We start from the raw sequence: 16,780 nt of genomic DNA on the forward strand, positions 1-16,780 counted from the left end.
AAGAAAGTTCTTAATGGACCAATGTGTAAGCCTAACAGTAGGTATCAAATTGCATTTTGTCTGTTCCTCACTGCCTGAGGGGATCTTTCTGCAAATTCTATTTCAATCAAGGCACTACCAAGGGGAAGAAAACTATGGCCACTGGCCTTCCACTCCTTGTATCACTTTGTATTCTTCAGACTTTACCTTTCTCTAGAGATCTATTTCTCTACTCCCAACAAGATTCCTCAAATGTCTCTTCTGTTAAGTTCCTGATAAACACACCTGAAAGGCCCTGAAGAAAAGCGATAGAGGCAAAAGTTTTTCTCCAAATCGGTTTATATGATTTATCAAAACGAACTTCTTGAAAACATATAAACGCAACATAGACAATGCTACCTCTATTATGTACATAAAATTTTCTTATCAATACAAAAACTTTAGCATTTAATATATTTTTAAAAGGGAAAATCTATGTTTTCTTACGTCCTATTCAAATAAATAATCTTATATATTAGCACTGCTTTCCCAGAAAAAAAAATATTTTCAGAGCTTTGGGGGTACATCTGATATGTGAATTACAAATTTTTGTCCATCTTTTAGGGTTACCAGGGCTTCTTGTCCCACAGGAAGGCTGAGTCTGACTGTGCTTCCTGTGGCCTTGTCCTCCAGTAATAGCTGGATGAGCTGCAAGGGGGAAATGTTTTAAAAGGCAAAGATAGAAAGAAAAGTTATTTCCTGTTGCAGGACCCACCATTTATACTCTTCTACCATGCCCTCACCCCACCGTGGGACCTCAAGTGGAAGCTTCTGTCTTTATTTGTTCATATTATGGGAGATCTTAATTTCTTTAAGGAATGCTCGGGGCCTGGTGAAGACTTCAAGGAAGGAATCTCAAACCTGAGATGGTGCAAGAAAGAGGGCCCAAGGCGGGTGAGGCAGGTGGGCTGTCTTTAGGAAAAAGAATGGGCCTGTTGTTTGTGAGTTGCTAAGATCAATCCATCAATCTTCCATTAAAGACACGAGAGAACGTGGATTCATTGTGAAAATCAAGAAGGAACCTGTGAAATGTCTAAGGGGCTCCATGTGGTTGCAATGCTCATTCACTTGGGCTGTCTTCAGATGGATACCAATCCCTGCATTCTTGGCTCAAATTCCCACATAGACTCTCCCTCTACCATTCATCAAATATACCAGTAGATAAGGGCCAGGGGGGAACCATGAAAACAGTCATTGGTTAAATTAACATTCAGTTGAGTAGTAATAGATTTGAGAGATTCACCGATTCTAATGTTAGCTTAGTGCCTGCTCTTGGATAAGCACCTAACTTGCCTGAGCAAGGTTTCCTATCAGAGAAACAAGGACTATGCTTTCTTTCCCTTAGTTCTGATGGTACTCAGATTAGCATATCCTTGGACATAATTACTTTCAAACGGATAGACACATATTTTCTTGGCCTGGTTTCATAGATAACCCCCTCCACCTTCCATAAGTGAATATATTTTACAAGATGTATACAAGACAACTTCAAATGCAAGGTTAGTGAAAGTATTTCTCACTCTTTCTCCCTAAATTTGATAATAACCATCACCACCCAATGAGAGGATGTTTCTTCTCTCTCAAAAAAGTGGTCTTTACTTTTGTCCTATAGCTCAAATCCCTTGTTTTTAAATATCTTTGCCATGTTTTAATTCTTGAGTACATGCCCTAAAGTGAAAAATACCCTAAAGTGAAAAATGTTTTTATTTTTTATTTCTTTATTTTTTATTTTTTTATTTTCTTTATTTTTTAAAGATTTTTATTTATTTATTTGACAGAGAGAGATCACAAGTAGGCAGGGAGGCAGGCAGAGAGAGAGGAAGGGAAACAGACTCCCTGCTGAGCAGAGAACCCGATGCAGGGCTCGATCCCAGGACCCCGGGATCATGACCTGAACCGAAGGCAGAGGCTTAAACCACTGAGCCACCCAGGTGCCCCTTATTTTTTATTTCTAAATATTTTTTTAAGTGACCTCTACACCCAATGTGGGGTTCAAACTCAAAAGCCTGAGATCAAGATTCACGTGCTCTACAGACTGAGCCAGCCAGGTGACCCCCCCCCCCCCATGTGGTATGTTTTTAAAAGAATATTCTTTATTTAGTATCTGTGATTTTTTTACTTTATTCTTAAACACTCCTGGGCACCTTCCTATGTTGAATGTTGCTGGCGTGTAGAAGAGTGACAGATGGATATGGCAGTCCAGAATGCTGACGCTGGATGTTTTCATAGGTGGCGGGCAGCACTAAATTGTTCAAAGAATGAGGAAGCCACAGATGTGCAGCTGAATGGGGTGTTAACTCGTGGCAGATGAATGCAGATGGGACACAGAGGGTGTGCTTTTTTGTTGATGAGGAGTGCAAATGCTGAATGATAAATGCAATAAAAATTAGATGAGTGTAACTTTTTGGTGTTAGAGTGTTTAAGTCATTATAGCTAATTCAGTAGGCATGCACAAACAGAAGTAGGTTTAATTATTCTCTAATGCATATTACTTTGGGTTATCTGACATTCTTCTGCCTATATTGCTTTATTATGTAGTTCAATTAAGTATTTAATGTCTTTCTCTATTGTTTCCACCAATTAAATATAGGTCAAACCCCACTGCAATAAACTTTGGAGTTGCTAGGGGATTGGGTAGAGTGTCATGGAAAGGGGCTCAGATTAAGTTTCTTTGGAGAAATAATAATGATGACTAATGATTACGGAGTCTTACTATGTTCTTACTATGGTCAAGAATTTTGCAATGATTGACTTATTTAAACTTCATAATAGTCCTATGGAATTAGATATTATTATTCCATTTTGTAGATAAGGAAGCTGAGGAACAGATAAATTAAGCAACCTAATCAAGGTTGTCAACTAAGAAGGGAAATTAGGGCATTTGAACCCAGGAAGTTATGAACTAGAATTACCCACTTATGTTCCCAAATCATCAGAGTCGAAGGTATTTTCAATTTATTCCCAAATTATTGCTTCTGAAATTAGAGCACATGGTAGCACCTTCTGGGGAGAGAGAGGGTGCTAGGAAGGGACAGAGATCTATGAAGGTTTGAATCCCTACTCTGTCAATTATAGCAAGGTGACCCTGGAAATATTACTCAACCCTTCATGAGCTTTAGTTATGTTATTTGTGAAATGAGGGTAATGTTGGTACATCTCATTGGGTTGTTGAAAGGGTGCATTTAAATGTCCAGCACAAGGAGCTCACAGTGTCTGTTCTCTACCAGCTTTCAACTGTGGCCCAAGAAGTAAAAGTTTACTCCCAGTTACCTTGGTGACCAAGGGGCATGTCAAATTGTCTACAGTCTTAGCTATCTCCCCAACCAGTGAGTGGAGAGATATACACATATGAGCACCCAGCACAATCGCTTGTCCTGGCAGGGTTCCATAGAATGCTCCAGAGTGTATGGACCAGCCCTTGTGGGGCCCTGTTGCGAGGACAGGGTACATTATCCAGAGGGTCAGGGTGCCCAGAGAGACATTCTGCTGGGCACAGCCTGGCCAGCTGGGTCTAACTGGGCCTTCTCTCTGCCAATAGCCCTGAAGTACCAGCTTGTGAATGATGCCCTGTCTCCAGCTGTTGCTCTCCTGAGGGGGCCCCCGCTTTCCTGCCCCTGCCACTGGGTCCCTGATTTGAGATCGGTATGTCACTATATCCCTATTTCATGCCTATCATGTCTGCTTCACTTACACACTCTCAGGAGAGGTGAGTTTCTTATTTATGGACACACATCTGAATCTACTCAACCAACAGCATCAATGGCCACTGGATATATGAACTTACTATTGTAAGAAAACAAAAACCATGGGCTTCTGGGTGGCTCAGTCATTAAGCATCTGCCTTGGGCTCAGGTCATGATCCCAGGGTCCTGGGATCAAGCCCTGCATCAGGCTATCTGCTCAGAGGAAAGCCTATTTCTGCCTCTCCCACTCCCCCTGCTTGTATTCCCTCTCTCGTTGTCTTTCTCCTTCTGTCAATAAATGAATAAAATCTTTAAAGACCACTAACTAATGCTCAAATACACTTCCATGATCAAAGAGGTTTGGGAAACACCACATACTCTATTTGATTCTCTATCATATTATATGTTATCAGATTAAAGATTCTTATAAATCCCCAAGAAAACAAAAACCAAAGACAGAATTTGTAAACCTGAGAGGCATTTCTTTTGCTCCTGCTTACATAATTTTTGGCATTCCATCTAAGTAGTGCTCAGTAACAGGTTCTCTGGGGGCGCCTGGGTGGCTCAGTAGGATAAGTGTCCAACTCTTGGTTTCAGCTCAGGTCATGATTTTAGGGTCCTGGGATTGAGCCCCATATCAAGCTCCCTACTCAGTGGGGAGTCTGCTTGTAGATTCTCTCCTTCTCCCTCAGCCCCTCCCCTTGCTCACACTCTCTCTCAAAAAATAAATAAATCTTCATTTAAAAAAAAATTAACAGGGTTGTCTGCACACTGCAGTATTTGGAATGAGGGTTTGTTCAGGAAGGAAAGGTTCTTGGGAGGGTCTGGTTATTGTGAGGACTGTAGGGCATGGACAGTTTCAGGCTGTGACTCATTTCCATGAGCAAGACCACTGTTCACTCCGGTGAAGGGCAATGCCTCTGTCTGGATCTCCTGCCCAACTCAACTCCTCATCTTCTCAAAAGAGGACCAAACTTGAGGGTGCAGAAGAAACACTATGCAAAGTGGCTAAACTTCCAAACACGTCTATAGAAGTTTTAGAAATTAGTACTAAGGCCACTTTTTTTTTTTTTTTAATTCCAGGTACACCATCCCCTTCCTCCCCCGCCCCCGCCCCCAGCTTCCTTGGTCAACAGAGGAGTTTCAGTTGCTTATTCCATCAGTTTGGCTCCTCTTTCTGGCACTCAGAGAGGACCCTCCTCTCTGACCTCTGCAATCTGTGTCCTATTCCCCTTGGGGCGTGGATCACCCTCCTCTGATCTCATGTTGTGGGAGAAGAATGGACTGGAGATCAGGCAGGCCAGGGCTCTGATCTCTGTTCCGCTATTTACTTGCTGTGTCTTTGTGCAAGTCACTTAGCTTCTCTGAGCCTCAGTGAACTCAGCATGGTATGAAAATGATAAGAGCAGATACTCTGCAGGATTGTAAGACTTTGAGATAATGCATATAAAGGGTGTATAGTTTGTATTAGATAAATAGCAATTCTTTTTTTTTTTTTTTGAGATGGGGGAGAGGCAGAGAGAATCTTTTTTTTTTTTTTTTAATAGAGGAGGGAAGGGCAGAGAGAGAGAGAATCTTAAGTAGCCTCCATGCCTGGCATGGAACTGGACACGGGGCTTGATCTCATGACCCTGAGATCATGGCCTGAGCTGAAATCAAGAGTTGGCCACTGAACAGATTCAGCCACCTAGGCTCCCCAGCAATTCTCATTTTTTTATCTCTCAGGATGTACCCCAATTCCATCTTTTCAAAATCCAAAACACTAGAAGTATGTTCAGTGCTTCTTTCTTAATTTAGTTAGCTCAGTTAGCCTAACCACACCTAGTAAGCTGTGGGAAGGCAAGACCCAGGCCATTCAAATATTCCATACCCCTGAGTGTGCCGGGGACCTATCTATGCACCATGAACCTGAGCTGACCAGTGATCAACAGATAAGCTACTATAATCACTTCTGGCAAAATCTCCCAAAGCAAAGACAAATATAGAATTGTGTATTGTTGTCTGTACAAAGTGATCTTTATGGGCTTCGTAACCATGTTAAAGTTCTTATTTTGTTTGCAAAGACTGCAGAAGCTGGGGACCCCTGTGTCTGTACCTTATTGCCTGTGTCAGTGTCCACCAGGAAGCCCAGGACCCTGAGAACCACACTGCTCACACCCACGGAACATCGGCTCTGGCCCATGTGTTTCAGGGTCACCCGGTGTGGATCCACACTTGGGCTTTCATACTCCTGAGTTGGTGAAGAATCTGGAGGGTGAAAAGGGGCCTGGTCTGGCTGGACGAGAGACTGGTCATCTGGTAGCATTTCCTTGAGATTTCCCACGTCGTTGTCTTCCTCTTCCTCTTCTATGCATGACTGAAGTAGATGAGTCACAAATTCCAAAAGCAGCAAATGGAACAGATGCCAGGAGCCTACATTGAAATAACTCCAAATGAATAATTAGATAGACAGATGGGCAAATAAGCAGATTACTCTGAAACTACCAACTTTTCTGAGGCTTTTCATTCCTGTGTACTGGGGCCTTCTCACACCTGTAGCAGATCCTGGGGGGTCCTGGGCAGGCGTTCCAAACCCATGAACTCCAGCAAGGTGGCTTTTGGACAGAAAGCACAGATAGCTAAATAGCCCGAGCCTTGAGAGGGAACTTAGAGCCCATCTAGTGTGAGGTGGGAGAAAAACAAATCTGACAGAGAAAGAGGTATCATTCCCAGAGCTGGAGAATGTGCCCCTCAGCACCCCGTGGTTGGCATACGGGGCAGTAAGGGATAGGCTAGGAGGAGACATGGAGGCAGAGTATGGGAGGGAGCCAGCTGCGGATGGGGGGCTGGAAATGTAGCGCTGCCTTTCCCCTGTGGCAGCCTCCTGCTGAGGGAAGCAGGGAAGAGAGCCTGGCAGGCCTGCAAGGGCAGCTATCAGGGAGATCGTGTAGGAGCGACGGGAGGGCATGTGACTCAGCTGAACGATCCAAATCCCAAGGTCTTTGGTATTCCAGGAAAGAAGGATAATTAATGTTCAGCTGAAAAGTGAGGCAGGGTTGGGGGGAGGGGGATCTGGCTTATGGCTATCATTAAAAGATACTTTCTTAATGAAGGTAAAACCAGGGCTCTCTACAGATATAAAATGAACATGTGTCAAAGATCTCGTGTAAGTCATTTATTAAAGAGGAAGTTCGTAAAATGTTGCCAACTTGTTCAAAGGAGAATTCTAAGCACTGAACATAGACGGTAAAGAATTTACACAAAGATGCCCCACAGATCTGTCCTCAAGGCCGCAATCCATAGACCCACCTGACACGTTAGTTTGCACTTCCCTTGGGGAGAATCATTTGCATTATTATTGATACAATATAGACAGCTGTAAAATAACTCAAACACAATGAAAGGTTGGAGATAACTCAGAAGGATGTGTTGAAACTTCTGCCTATTTCAAAGGCTTTTTGGTCCATTTCCAACAAACTTTTGTCCATTTCAAAGCCTTATATAATGTTTGTTTTTGCCTGATGGATCTGGGTGGGATGGGATGTCCCGACCTGGTCTGGAATAAGCCTGATCAATAATCCCTGGCCCACTTAACTGTGTGAAGAGGAAAACCAAGTGTAAATACTTTTTTGGACACCATAGGGAGGTCCGAAGAGGGTGAGTGGTAGGGTTGGGGGCAATAGCTTCAGGGCTGGGTTTCTTATCATGAGCCCAGCACATGAGCTCCACTCCATCACTTTGCTCTGGGAGAGCATTAGCATAAAGCAGAATCATTTTGGATTCCATGAAATGGGAGAGTCTTATTACTAGTGGGTGTCACCTACATGGCAGCTGACAGCAGCCACCCTCAAAAGAGTTCCAGAGCTTTGGCAATACTGGTCTGCCTATTTGACCAGATAGTTTGCAATGGATGTTACACTTCGCTCTTTCCGCTCTCTCCATGCAATGGTGACTGTATCAATCACTATTTGTGAAATTTAAATTTGGGTGCCCCAAAGAACCCATTTTTTCCCCCATCTCAGTTGGCTCCCTGGGTGCTTTTCCAAAAACACCCAAGCACGCAATTCAAAAACAATAGGCGGATTCTTATACATCCTACCATGATGGAGTGGGAAAGGGAAGCTTGGTTAGACTGTTTGATGGACTGTCATGATGCCATTAAAAAACAATTATCGTGGCTTTCTATGTCTATGTTGTTTTTTACAAAAAAAAAGGTGAAAAGGGGGGAGGCTGGGTGGCTTAGTCCATTGAGCACCTGCCTTCGGCTCAGGTCATGATCCCAGGTTTCTGGAATCAAGCCCTGCTCAGCGGGGAGCCTGCTTCTCCCTCTCCTATTCCTTCTCCCTTTGTGCTCTCTCTCTCTTCCTTCTTGCAAAAATAAATAAATAAAATCTTTTTTAAAAAGGTGAAAAGAAGGTGACTGGATTCTATGTAGAACACAGATAATAGCTATGCTGTAATAACATTTTTAATTTCAAAATGTCTTGTATTCTCTGACTTACCGAAACTATCTCTGTGGCACAAAGTCATGGCTTTGCTCACGGCTGTGAGAAGGAAATTCCATCTTAGCTGGAAGCTGGCGGCCAATTTGATAAACTCTTCTTTGCTTCTGCTTGGCTATTCCGTTTTTGTGAGGAAAAAAATGCTGGGGTTTATGACAAAATCAGGAAGATCACGTGCCACAGATCACAGTTGCCATGCGCAGACGCTCGCACGGGGCCCAGGCGGGAAGCGGGGCAGAGGCACACTAGCCTAGTTCTGGTCTCCCCTCATCTCCTGCAGAGATGATTCCAGGGCAGAACCCTTTGAAGTTGGTGGAGAGGAGGAAAGAGGTGGGAAACTAGCCTACATTTTTTGTTTGGATCCCACACAGTTTTTCAAAAGTGGTCATTTGTGAAGCCCAGGAGAGAACTCCCACAGGCAGCCTCGCTGGGCCCACCGGGCAGTTGCCACCAAGAGAGCTGCTGGCTGTTGTGTGCTTGCCAAGTCCGAGAGAGTGCAAATGCAGCTCAGGAGCCCGTAGTAAGGAAAGCAAGGGTGCTGATTTTGGAAAGCACGAAGCTGGCCACCACACCGTGTGCATGACCTGAGGCCCAGAAGGTTCCACCCGGGCAGCCAGCAGACAGCCTGAGTGGCACTAAACTGGCGACTGGTGAGATGCCTCCACAGGCAGGCTGTGAACTCCACGTAGGCTGAGAGTCGCCTTGGGCCGCACTTGCCCTGGATTACAAACCCACAGGATCCTATGAATCTCACAGGTATGTGTTGGAATGAATGCCCCTAAAGCCTTCCTAAGTCTCATCGTGTATGTGGACCACACATGGGGCTCGACCGCAAGTCTCTGAGGAGGAGATGTTGAAACTGGTGAGAAGTGAGGGAGCACCCTTTTTCATCTCTGCTGCTCCTCCCTCTGCCCACTGTGAGTGCCCTGGTCTCTGGGAGCCAGTGGACCCCATCCAGGAGCGGCACCCTTGCCCTGTGGGCGCCCGGTCCCCCTGTTGGTGCTTCTGCCCACCTAACTCAGGGCCCCCGGGAGAAGCCCTGCTCAATACACACAAGGACACTTTTGAAAAGCCTGGAGAGAAGTAGACCTGGGTGACCAGCACTCTGCACAGGGGTTCAAACGTAAACCCTGAATGCTGTGGTGCATTCCTCTGCTCGCCACCCATGTGGCACTTCAGGCTCCCCTGTTCAGAAACTGCTGCTGGGCCACAACTGCCCTGAGAACTGGGAGAGCCTACCCGTGACCCAGTGGGCCGGCTTCCTCTGCTGGCACTGACAGATGCTGGCCCCTGGAGCCATTAGTCATCTCTGACATGCCTCAGGGCTTACATTTTTACAGTCTGAGTATTTTATTGACAATAGTCTGTTTTTTGTCAGCCAAGCTGTTGTACAAAAACAAGCCCTTCAAAGGCATGATTACAAAAATACCATTTTTCTAACATGCCTCATTTGTGAAGGCTGAAGATATGGGGGTGGAGTCTGGGGAAACTCTGAGGGTTACATGGTCTAAAATAGGGCGAGCCTCTTGGGCTGCTTCGAGGCAGGATTGGCATTACTGGGCTCATCTTGGCTCAAGTTAGAGGTGGGGAGAATACCCAAAACAAGGAACAGGGCCTTGAAAGCGTCTATGGGTGAAGCTGTCAAATGAACACCTGTCTCCACAGCAACACAACCCGAGACACACTTACACTGTTACCAGTGGGCTTTGCCAAAGCCCAATGAGGAGAGATGAAAGCCATACAGCATCTGGAAAGATTATCACCCAGAAGCAAAGGATGGAAACAGACACCTGCCAAGGGCTGGAACTGACTTTCAAGCTCCCTCCTGCAAATTTTTCTGGTTTATCTCTAAAGTGTGCAACCGTACTGTACTGTCACCTGCAGTCTTTGTGGCCTTAGGTTTACCTGTGCCTTTTCTCTGATGGGGAGAACAGGCAGGCAGACAGGAACAGGCTGGGCAGGAAGGAGAGAAAGAAATGTGACTGGAGGCTTAACAGAGAAAGCCCAAAGTCGTGTTTCCAGCACAGGCCCTCCAAGCCTTAGCTCTTTGCTCCAGAGACGTCTGCTTCTTCCATAAATGGTCCTCCATTTTCTCTTATGTTCATTCTGCTCTTGCCAGTCTCGTATAAACATTCTTCCCTTTCTTAGGTTGTTTTAATCCTATTCACCTTCTACATCTTGTTTAAATGCCACCTCCCTCATCAAGGCCTTGCCTGACTGCCTCAGCCTTTGGGGGACAATGCCTCAAGGCAGGGCAGCCTTGGGCTGCCTTGTTTGGGTCTAGGTTTTAATGCACAGCCCCCAGCTCCTCACCCACCACCCCCAAGGCACTACTGGGCAAGGGTGCCGTGGCTTTCTCCGACAGTACTCTCAGCTCTCATAGTGCAGTTGCCGAGGCCGAGGATGGGGACAACCAAGCCAGAGCAACGCCCTATTCAAGTAACGCCCGAGTTTCAAGTCGACCAGAAGGACCAAGCCCATCTGTATCTAAAACGATACATCTCTGATTTTGTGAAATCAAGCCTGCCACTTGGATGGTTCCGCAAAATACCCAGACCAACACTGTTTTCCCCAAAAGGACAAAATCCCTCCTCCTTCTAGACACTCTGGCACTCACCCATGCTCACCTGCGTGCACATGCTCACCCACCCTGACACACACTCACTGGCGTACCGATGTTCACCCCACACTCGTGCTCACTTGCACTCACCCATGCTCGCCCATACTCACATGTTCATCCACTGTCACCTGCACTCATCTGCACAGACAAGCTCACTTGTACACACACCTGAGGCCACACTCGCTCACCCAAGTGCATGAGCTCACCCACAAACACACACTGGTATGTGCCAGCCTCGGATTCCTGCCTTGCTGCAGAAGGGAGTGAGACACCATTTCCCTATCTTTAACACCCGCACCAGCCTTGACACATTTCTGGCCAGAGAAAACTCTTTCACTTCTTCAGGGCATGGGCGCTGGTGCTAAAACATAGCGAGAATGTTCAACAGCCCCTTCTTCCCTTTAAAAAAAAAAAAAAGCACCCTTTTGTACCTGGAAGACAAATGTTTGGAGATTTGAAGACAGACAATTCAGGAATATGCTGAGATCTGTGGATGTCCCCAGCAAAGAAACCAAACTGCTTAAACCTGTAAACAAAAGAAACAAAAAGATTGCAAGCGAAGTAGCAGGATTTTACTGTACGCATTTGTGTACCAGGTGACCTAGGGGGCAACACTGGAATGGCAGTTCAAAGGAATTCCTTGGGGCCTCACACTCCTTTTGAACAAAAAGGATGAATTCTAAAGCTGGATTTGTCACCTCTGCTGTCAGCTGGTTCAGAGATACGTGGTCTTGCCTCTTAGGAACCACCTCTGTCACTGACTGAAATGGAAAAAAAGTATTTTGAAATAATAATAACTACACCTTATAATTATACAGAACTCAGCTACAGATGAGCTCATCACACGATACAGACGTGAGCTCACCTACCCTTGCTGTTTCACAAAAGGGGTAGTTTATTACTGTCCTTTAAACCCAAGGCGGACATCAAAGCCAATGAGGGTTGTGCCTTGCCTGGGGCTATAAACTCAGTAAGTTGACAGACCTGAAGGGTGGAGCCCCAAGCAAGTGTGACGTCAGGACTTGGGTCCTTACCTGTATAGGCAGCACCGAGCAAAGAACAGCCTTGGGCTCTCCCAACTTTTGGAATGCGGCTGAGCAGCAAGCAGAGATTAGAAACCCCAGGAGGTTGCCATGGCCTTGACTGTGGCTTGGCCAGGTCTCATCTGGAGGATCCTCCAGGGACACCTCAAGCATTTACCTACTAGACGCCAGCAGGGGCAACTAGAATACTGTCTCCTGCTGGCTCTGTGCCCTCTTGGAAGTTTTAGGCACAAGAATGCCAGTAGGAGCACAGGAGAACTGGCCTCGTGCCCTCCTGGGGCTCCCTGGACTCTGGCTAGGGGCAAGAGCATGCTTTGGGGGACCACCCAGAGCTTGGGGGAGAGCCAGTAGCCTGGAAGGGGGGCCTTTTGGGCTCCTACTAATGAGCCCTGCTTGTCCACATCGCTGAAGTTTGCTAGGTTAGGGGTTTACCTTCTCATTACTGGTTTGGGAGGGGAGGAGCTGGGATTCGGGACAGCCAGGCAATAGGGGCAGGGGTGACCTGCCAACAAGTATGGATCTATTTAAGTATTTTAATAACTGGTATAATCCTACCAAAGTCAGCCCTACTTCAAAGTTAAAGAAAGAGGCCAGGATAACTTGTGGTGCATTTATGCACTACTGAATCCAGGTATTCATCTAGTTACGAAGGTACATGAGTGCTATCTTGTGCGAGCATTATGTTGGGTGGACCAAGATGAATAAGCCACAGCTGACACCTGAGGAAGCCCACAGGTTCTGGGGAGGCAGCTCTCCGCATAGGTAAGTGTATCAGGACAGGGCCAGGCTCATGGAGGGTGAGGCTGCTGGACCTTCCCAGGCCATCCTGTGGAGAGTCTGGAACGCATATGAATGGAGCACAGCCCTCATGGCCCCTCCTGGTGACTCTCCTACAAAGGCCTAGAGATTCACCAGTACTCTGGGGAAGGAGGTCATACACCTTCCACAGCTCTCCTACTGAAACAGCACCCAGGTTCAACCCCCTGAGTGAAGACAGCTCTTTCTCTCACTACTTTAGCTTCCCGGAGATGAAACAATGCTGTCAGCCTGCTTGCCGAGCTCTTTGTGGAAGGGAGATTTTTCCCCTGAAAAATATTTACAACTATCAGATAGCAAAGGGCAGGAATATCTACATATTTAATATCACTTGTTTGGAAAATAGTGAAATATGGTAAGAGCACCATGGCTAAACTTCACCTTGTTAAAAATAATACTTGGTGATGCTAAAAATAGTGACAGCAGAATCTGGCAAGGCAGGGAGCTAACTCAATCCATTTTGGACAGTTAGGAAAGATGCTGTTGAATCTGCATGTACAAGATTGATGCAGAAATGTTTTTTCCAAAGGAGACACTCCAGGTTGGTTTTCAGGAAGAAATACTGGGAAGCAACAACCACCCTCCTCTGTTCACTCATTCAACAAACGTGCATTAGCCCTGGTGGCCTGGCGGACCCTTCCTCACCCCTGCAGGCAGAGATGTGTGAGCAGATAAATGAGAATATCAAAGAGAAAAGTAGGTTCTACCTCTATTAAGAATTCACAAACTAGTGATGGCCGTGCCAACCCCAACTGTATCCCAAACGTCCCAATAGCACAAGGTGCAGAGGGAAGATTACATTTCATCTCTGCATGTGTCTCCAGGACGGCGCTACTTGGATTACTTGGCAGGGCTTTCTTGGACATGCCCAAAGCGCCTCGACTGATGATGGCATGTAGATCTGACTTCAAAACGTTGACTCTCCTGTTATTTTTCAACACCATTCTCATAGTCTAAAAATAATGGAGAAGCATAATACTTCATTAAATCTTGTCCTTTTACTTTTGCCTAATCTCCCTTTTCCAAACAACTAAGATTTTTAAAAAAATTTTTTTTTGAGAAGAAAGAGAAGTAGATTTGGGTATTATCCACTAAAACTGAATCCTACATGACAACTGAAATGGGCAAATTGCACACATTTTAGGATGGCCTTTCTGAAAATCACCATTTGGAGTGCTTCTGCTCAGAGGCAGATGTGGACAGGGCTCTCAGGGCTCTGTGGCTCTTCCTCTCCCTGATTCTTGTTCTCTGCACCTCAGTCCACGAACCTGAGCTACTCTAGAGAGCAGCATGGTGGCTCTTCCTAAAACTCTGCAAGGAGAGTGAGGCTCCCTGGACGCCAGTGTTGACCAGCTCTGGAGGGGGACTGTGGGCATTCAGACACCGTCTCTGTCCTGCCCGCTTGCAGGCTCAGGCCATGAATTCAGCCCCTGGGAGCTGACTTCCTCAGTCATCCAACAGGGACACCCAATCCCCTCCATTTCTGGGATCCATGGACTGAGCAGTCAGTTGTCCTCAACTTCAGCCTCAGGAGCAGGCCCTGATGCTGCCTCCTCCATCTGACAGGGGAAGAGCCTGAGGGCACCTGGAGTGCTGACCAAACTTTTGCAAGCCATCATGTTCAGAAAGAAGATTCAGAGCAGCATGGCTCTAGAACCTGAGCTTGATACATGGGCTGGCCATCACCAGTGGACCCAATCAGGAATGAGAAAGTGCTGGAGATTGGGATGGGCTGTGAGCACAGGCAGGACACAAGCCTGGGAAACATGAAGTCAAGGAGAGTTTTGTGCTGGGAGGACAGAGATGGTGAAGTGGAGGGCCCAGCAGCGCTCCTCCAGAGCTGGGACCGATTTGGAACAGATAGCAGTGTAAGTGCTGTCCTGATTTGGTGGCCACAGGATTTCAGAATTACAGAATCTTTCTTTCAGCCCTTCTTTGCCTTCCTTGAGCACTGAAGCTACATAAACAACCCAGGAGGGAAAAGGTCAGAGCTAAGAAACCTGGCAGGCCAGACACACAGAGTCCATGGGGCCACGCTGAGGGTGAAGGGCTCTGTCTGTCTGTTCTAGGCTCTGCCATCACGTCCTTTCACCTCTGACACTGGCTGGCCCTGGTCGGCTCTTATGTGGGGTCTTCTTCTGTAACTTTAGAACACTGACCTGCTTGTTCTGCTTCTTCCTCCTACCGGGAAAACCTTTCTGAGCAGGGGAACAGTGGGGTTGGCTTCTAGCTGAGAGTTTTGGGTAACTGTGCCTTCCCAGTTAGTGGCCAACAAGGTCCTCCTGTCTGCCCTCTGCTCTGTAAAGGGGTAGACACGGGCTCCCTACAGAGAGAGCTACCATCTGCTCTTAGGGCATACTTGCAGCTTTCATTTTTTGCTTTAGGAAACTGTTTTGCTCCCTCCTGTCCTTCAGGCTGAAACCTACCTTTGCCATGTTGGAAAGGTATGTCTTCCTTCTTAGTCTTTTGACAAACACAGTCACTTCTGTTAAGAACAATACACGTGGCCATTATTAATACTGTAGCTTCAAGTTTTTTAAATAAATATTTTTATTTGTTTATTTGACAGAGAGAGAGAGCACAAGCAGGGTGAGGGGCAGAGGGAGAGGGAGAAGCAGGCCCCCCACTGAGTAGGGAGCCCAGTGTGGGGCTGGATCTCGGGACCCTGGGATCATGCATGACCTGAGCCGAAGGCAGTTGCTTAACTGACTGAGCCACCCAGGTGTCCCTGTAGGTTCAAGTTCTTATGTATACAGTGGGGGAGGGGACGCACAGCATAGACATGACTCTTTCCCGAATGACTAGGAGATGCTGGCAAGGGCCACTTGACTAAAACCACTCCCCCCACCCCTCCATGCTGGAATGTGATGTACTCCCAGCCTCTGATGTGCCTGCTCAAAGGAGTTTAGGAATTTTGCCCAGGAATTTTGAGTTCCCCCAACAAGGTCATCTTTCCAGGGCTCTCCTCAGCAACTGACCCAAGGAGAGGGGCCCGGGTGGCTCACTCAGTTGAGCGCCCAACTCTCGATTTCAGCTCAGGTCATGAGCTCAGGGTCCTGGGATCAGCCCCACATTGGAATCTGTGCTCAACAGGGAGACTGCTTCAGGATTTTCTCTCTCCTTCTATTCCTTCCCCCATGCTTGCTTGCTCTCTCTCAAATAAATGAAGAAATCTTTAACCCACTGAGCCACCCAGGCGCCCCCCCCTTTTTTTTTAAAGATTTTATTTATTTATTTGACAGACAGAGATCACAAGTAGGCAGAGAGGCAGGCAGAGAGAGAGAGAGAGAGGAGGAACAGGCTCCCTGCGGAGCAGAGAGCCCGATGCGGGGCTCGATCCCAGGACCCTGGGATCATGACCTGAGCCAAAGGCAGAGGCTTTAAAATCTTTAAAAAAGAAAAGTGGTCCAAGAGAAGGAAAGGGTGAAAAGAGGAATCATAAAGGGAGTGTGTGCATTTATTCATCTGACAAATATTTATGAGGGACACTCGTGCAGTCTTTGCTCCATAAATGTGTGCTGGGTGTTTGCCAGATTGTTGGACAAAGGAGGGCAGCTGCTACCCTCTAGGGACTCACCCTCTGAGGATGGGTCACCAGGAAGTGCAGACGCCTTCCCCAGAGCAGGTTAAGTGCACATGGCAGTGAGAGCCACCTGGGGAAGAAGGAAGGAAGGAAGGGATGTGTGGGGATGCAGAGGGGAGGGAGAGGTCTGTTTGGAAGAAGGTGTTAGGTGTGGCTTCATTTAGAATGTGCAAGTTAGGAGTTAGGGAGGGGTGAGGGCTTGGCGGTGGAGGGGATTGGGGGTTGGGAATGGGACTGGCAGTCTAGGCAGAGACAGAAGCAGGAATAAGGGCCTTTTTGGAGACAACCTGTCTTGTGTTGCTGGGGAGCACCAGTGCAGGGGGTGGAGGTTGGGACAAGGATGAGGCCAGAGACCAAGCTGTAAATGATTCTGTATAGTGAGTGAAAGCCCATGGATCGACCAGGCAGCAGGGGCCATGGAAGGTTTTAATGGGCCAGATCACTGTGTAGAGCCATCACCAGGGGTGGAGGGAAGTGTGACCGAGGGGGTAAGGCTGGAGGCAGGTTGATCAACTAGGAAGCTCTGAAGTAGTCTT

At 46.8% G+C, this 16,780-nt stretch overlaps 1 protein-coding gene across 1 annotated transcript in view; it reads right to left on the bottom strand.

Annotated features, from left to right (window-relative positions):
- Positions 1-309: 309 nt before the first annotated feature.
- RFX8 (regulatory factor X8) overlaps positions 310-16,780 on the bottom strand; it is a 58,309-nt gene continuing 41,838 nt past the window's right edge. Inside the window, exons 9-14 of the mRNA XM_047747194.1 lie at positions 15,088-15,146; positions 13,461-13,614; positions 11,234-11,328; positions 8,183-8,297; positions 5,797-6,113; positions 310-666 (exon numbers count right to left, since the gene is read on the bottom strand). Coding sequence (XP_047603150.1) covers positions 526-666; positions 5,797-6,113; positions 8,183-8,297; positions 11,234-11,328; positions 13,461-13,614; positions 15,088-15,146 — 881 coding nt within the window. The 3' untranslated portion in view covers positions 310-525. The remainder of the gene's footprint in view (positions 667-5,796; positions 6,114-8,182; positions 8,298-11,233; positions 11,329-13,460; positions 13,615-15,087; positions 15,147-16,780) is intronic.

Source organism: Lutra lutra, chromosome 9 (assembly GCF_902655055.1).
Source record: "Lutra lutra chromosome 9, mLutLut1.2, whole genome shotgun sequence".
Taxonomy (NCBI): Eukaryota; Metazoa; Chordata; class Mammalia; order Carnivora; family Mustelidae; genus Lutra; species Lutra lutra.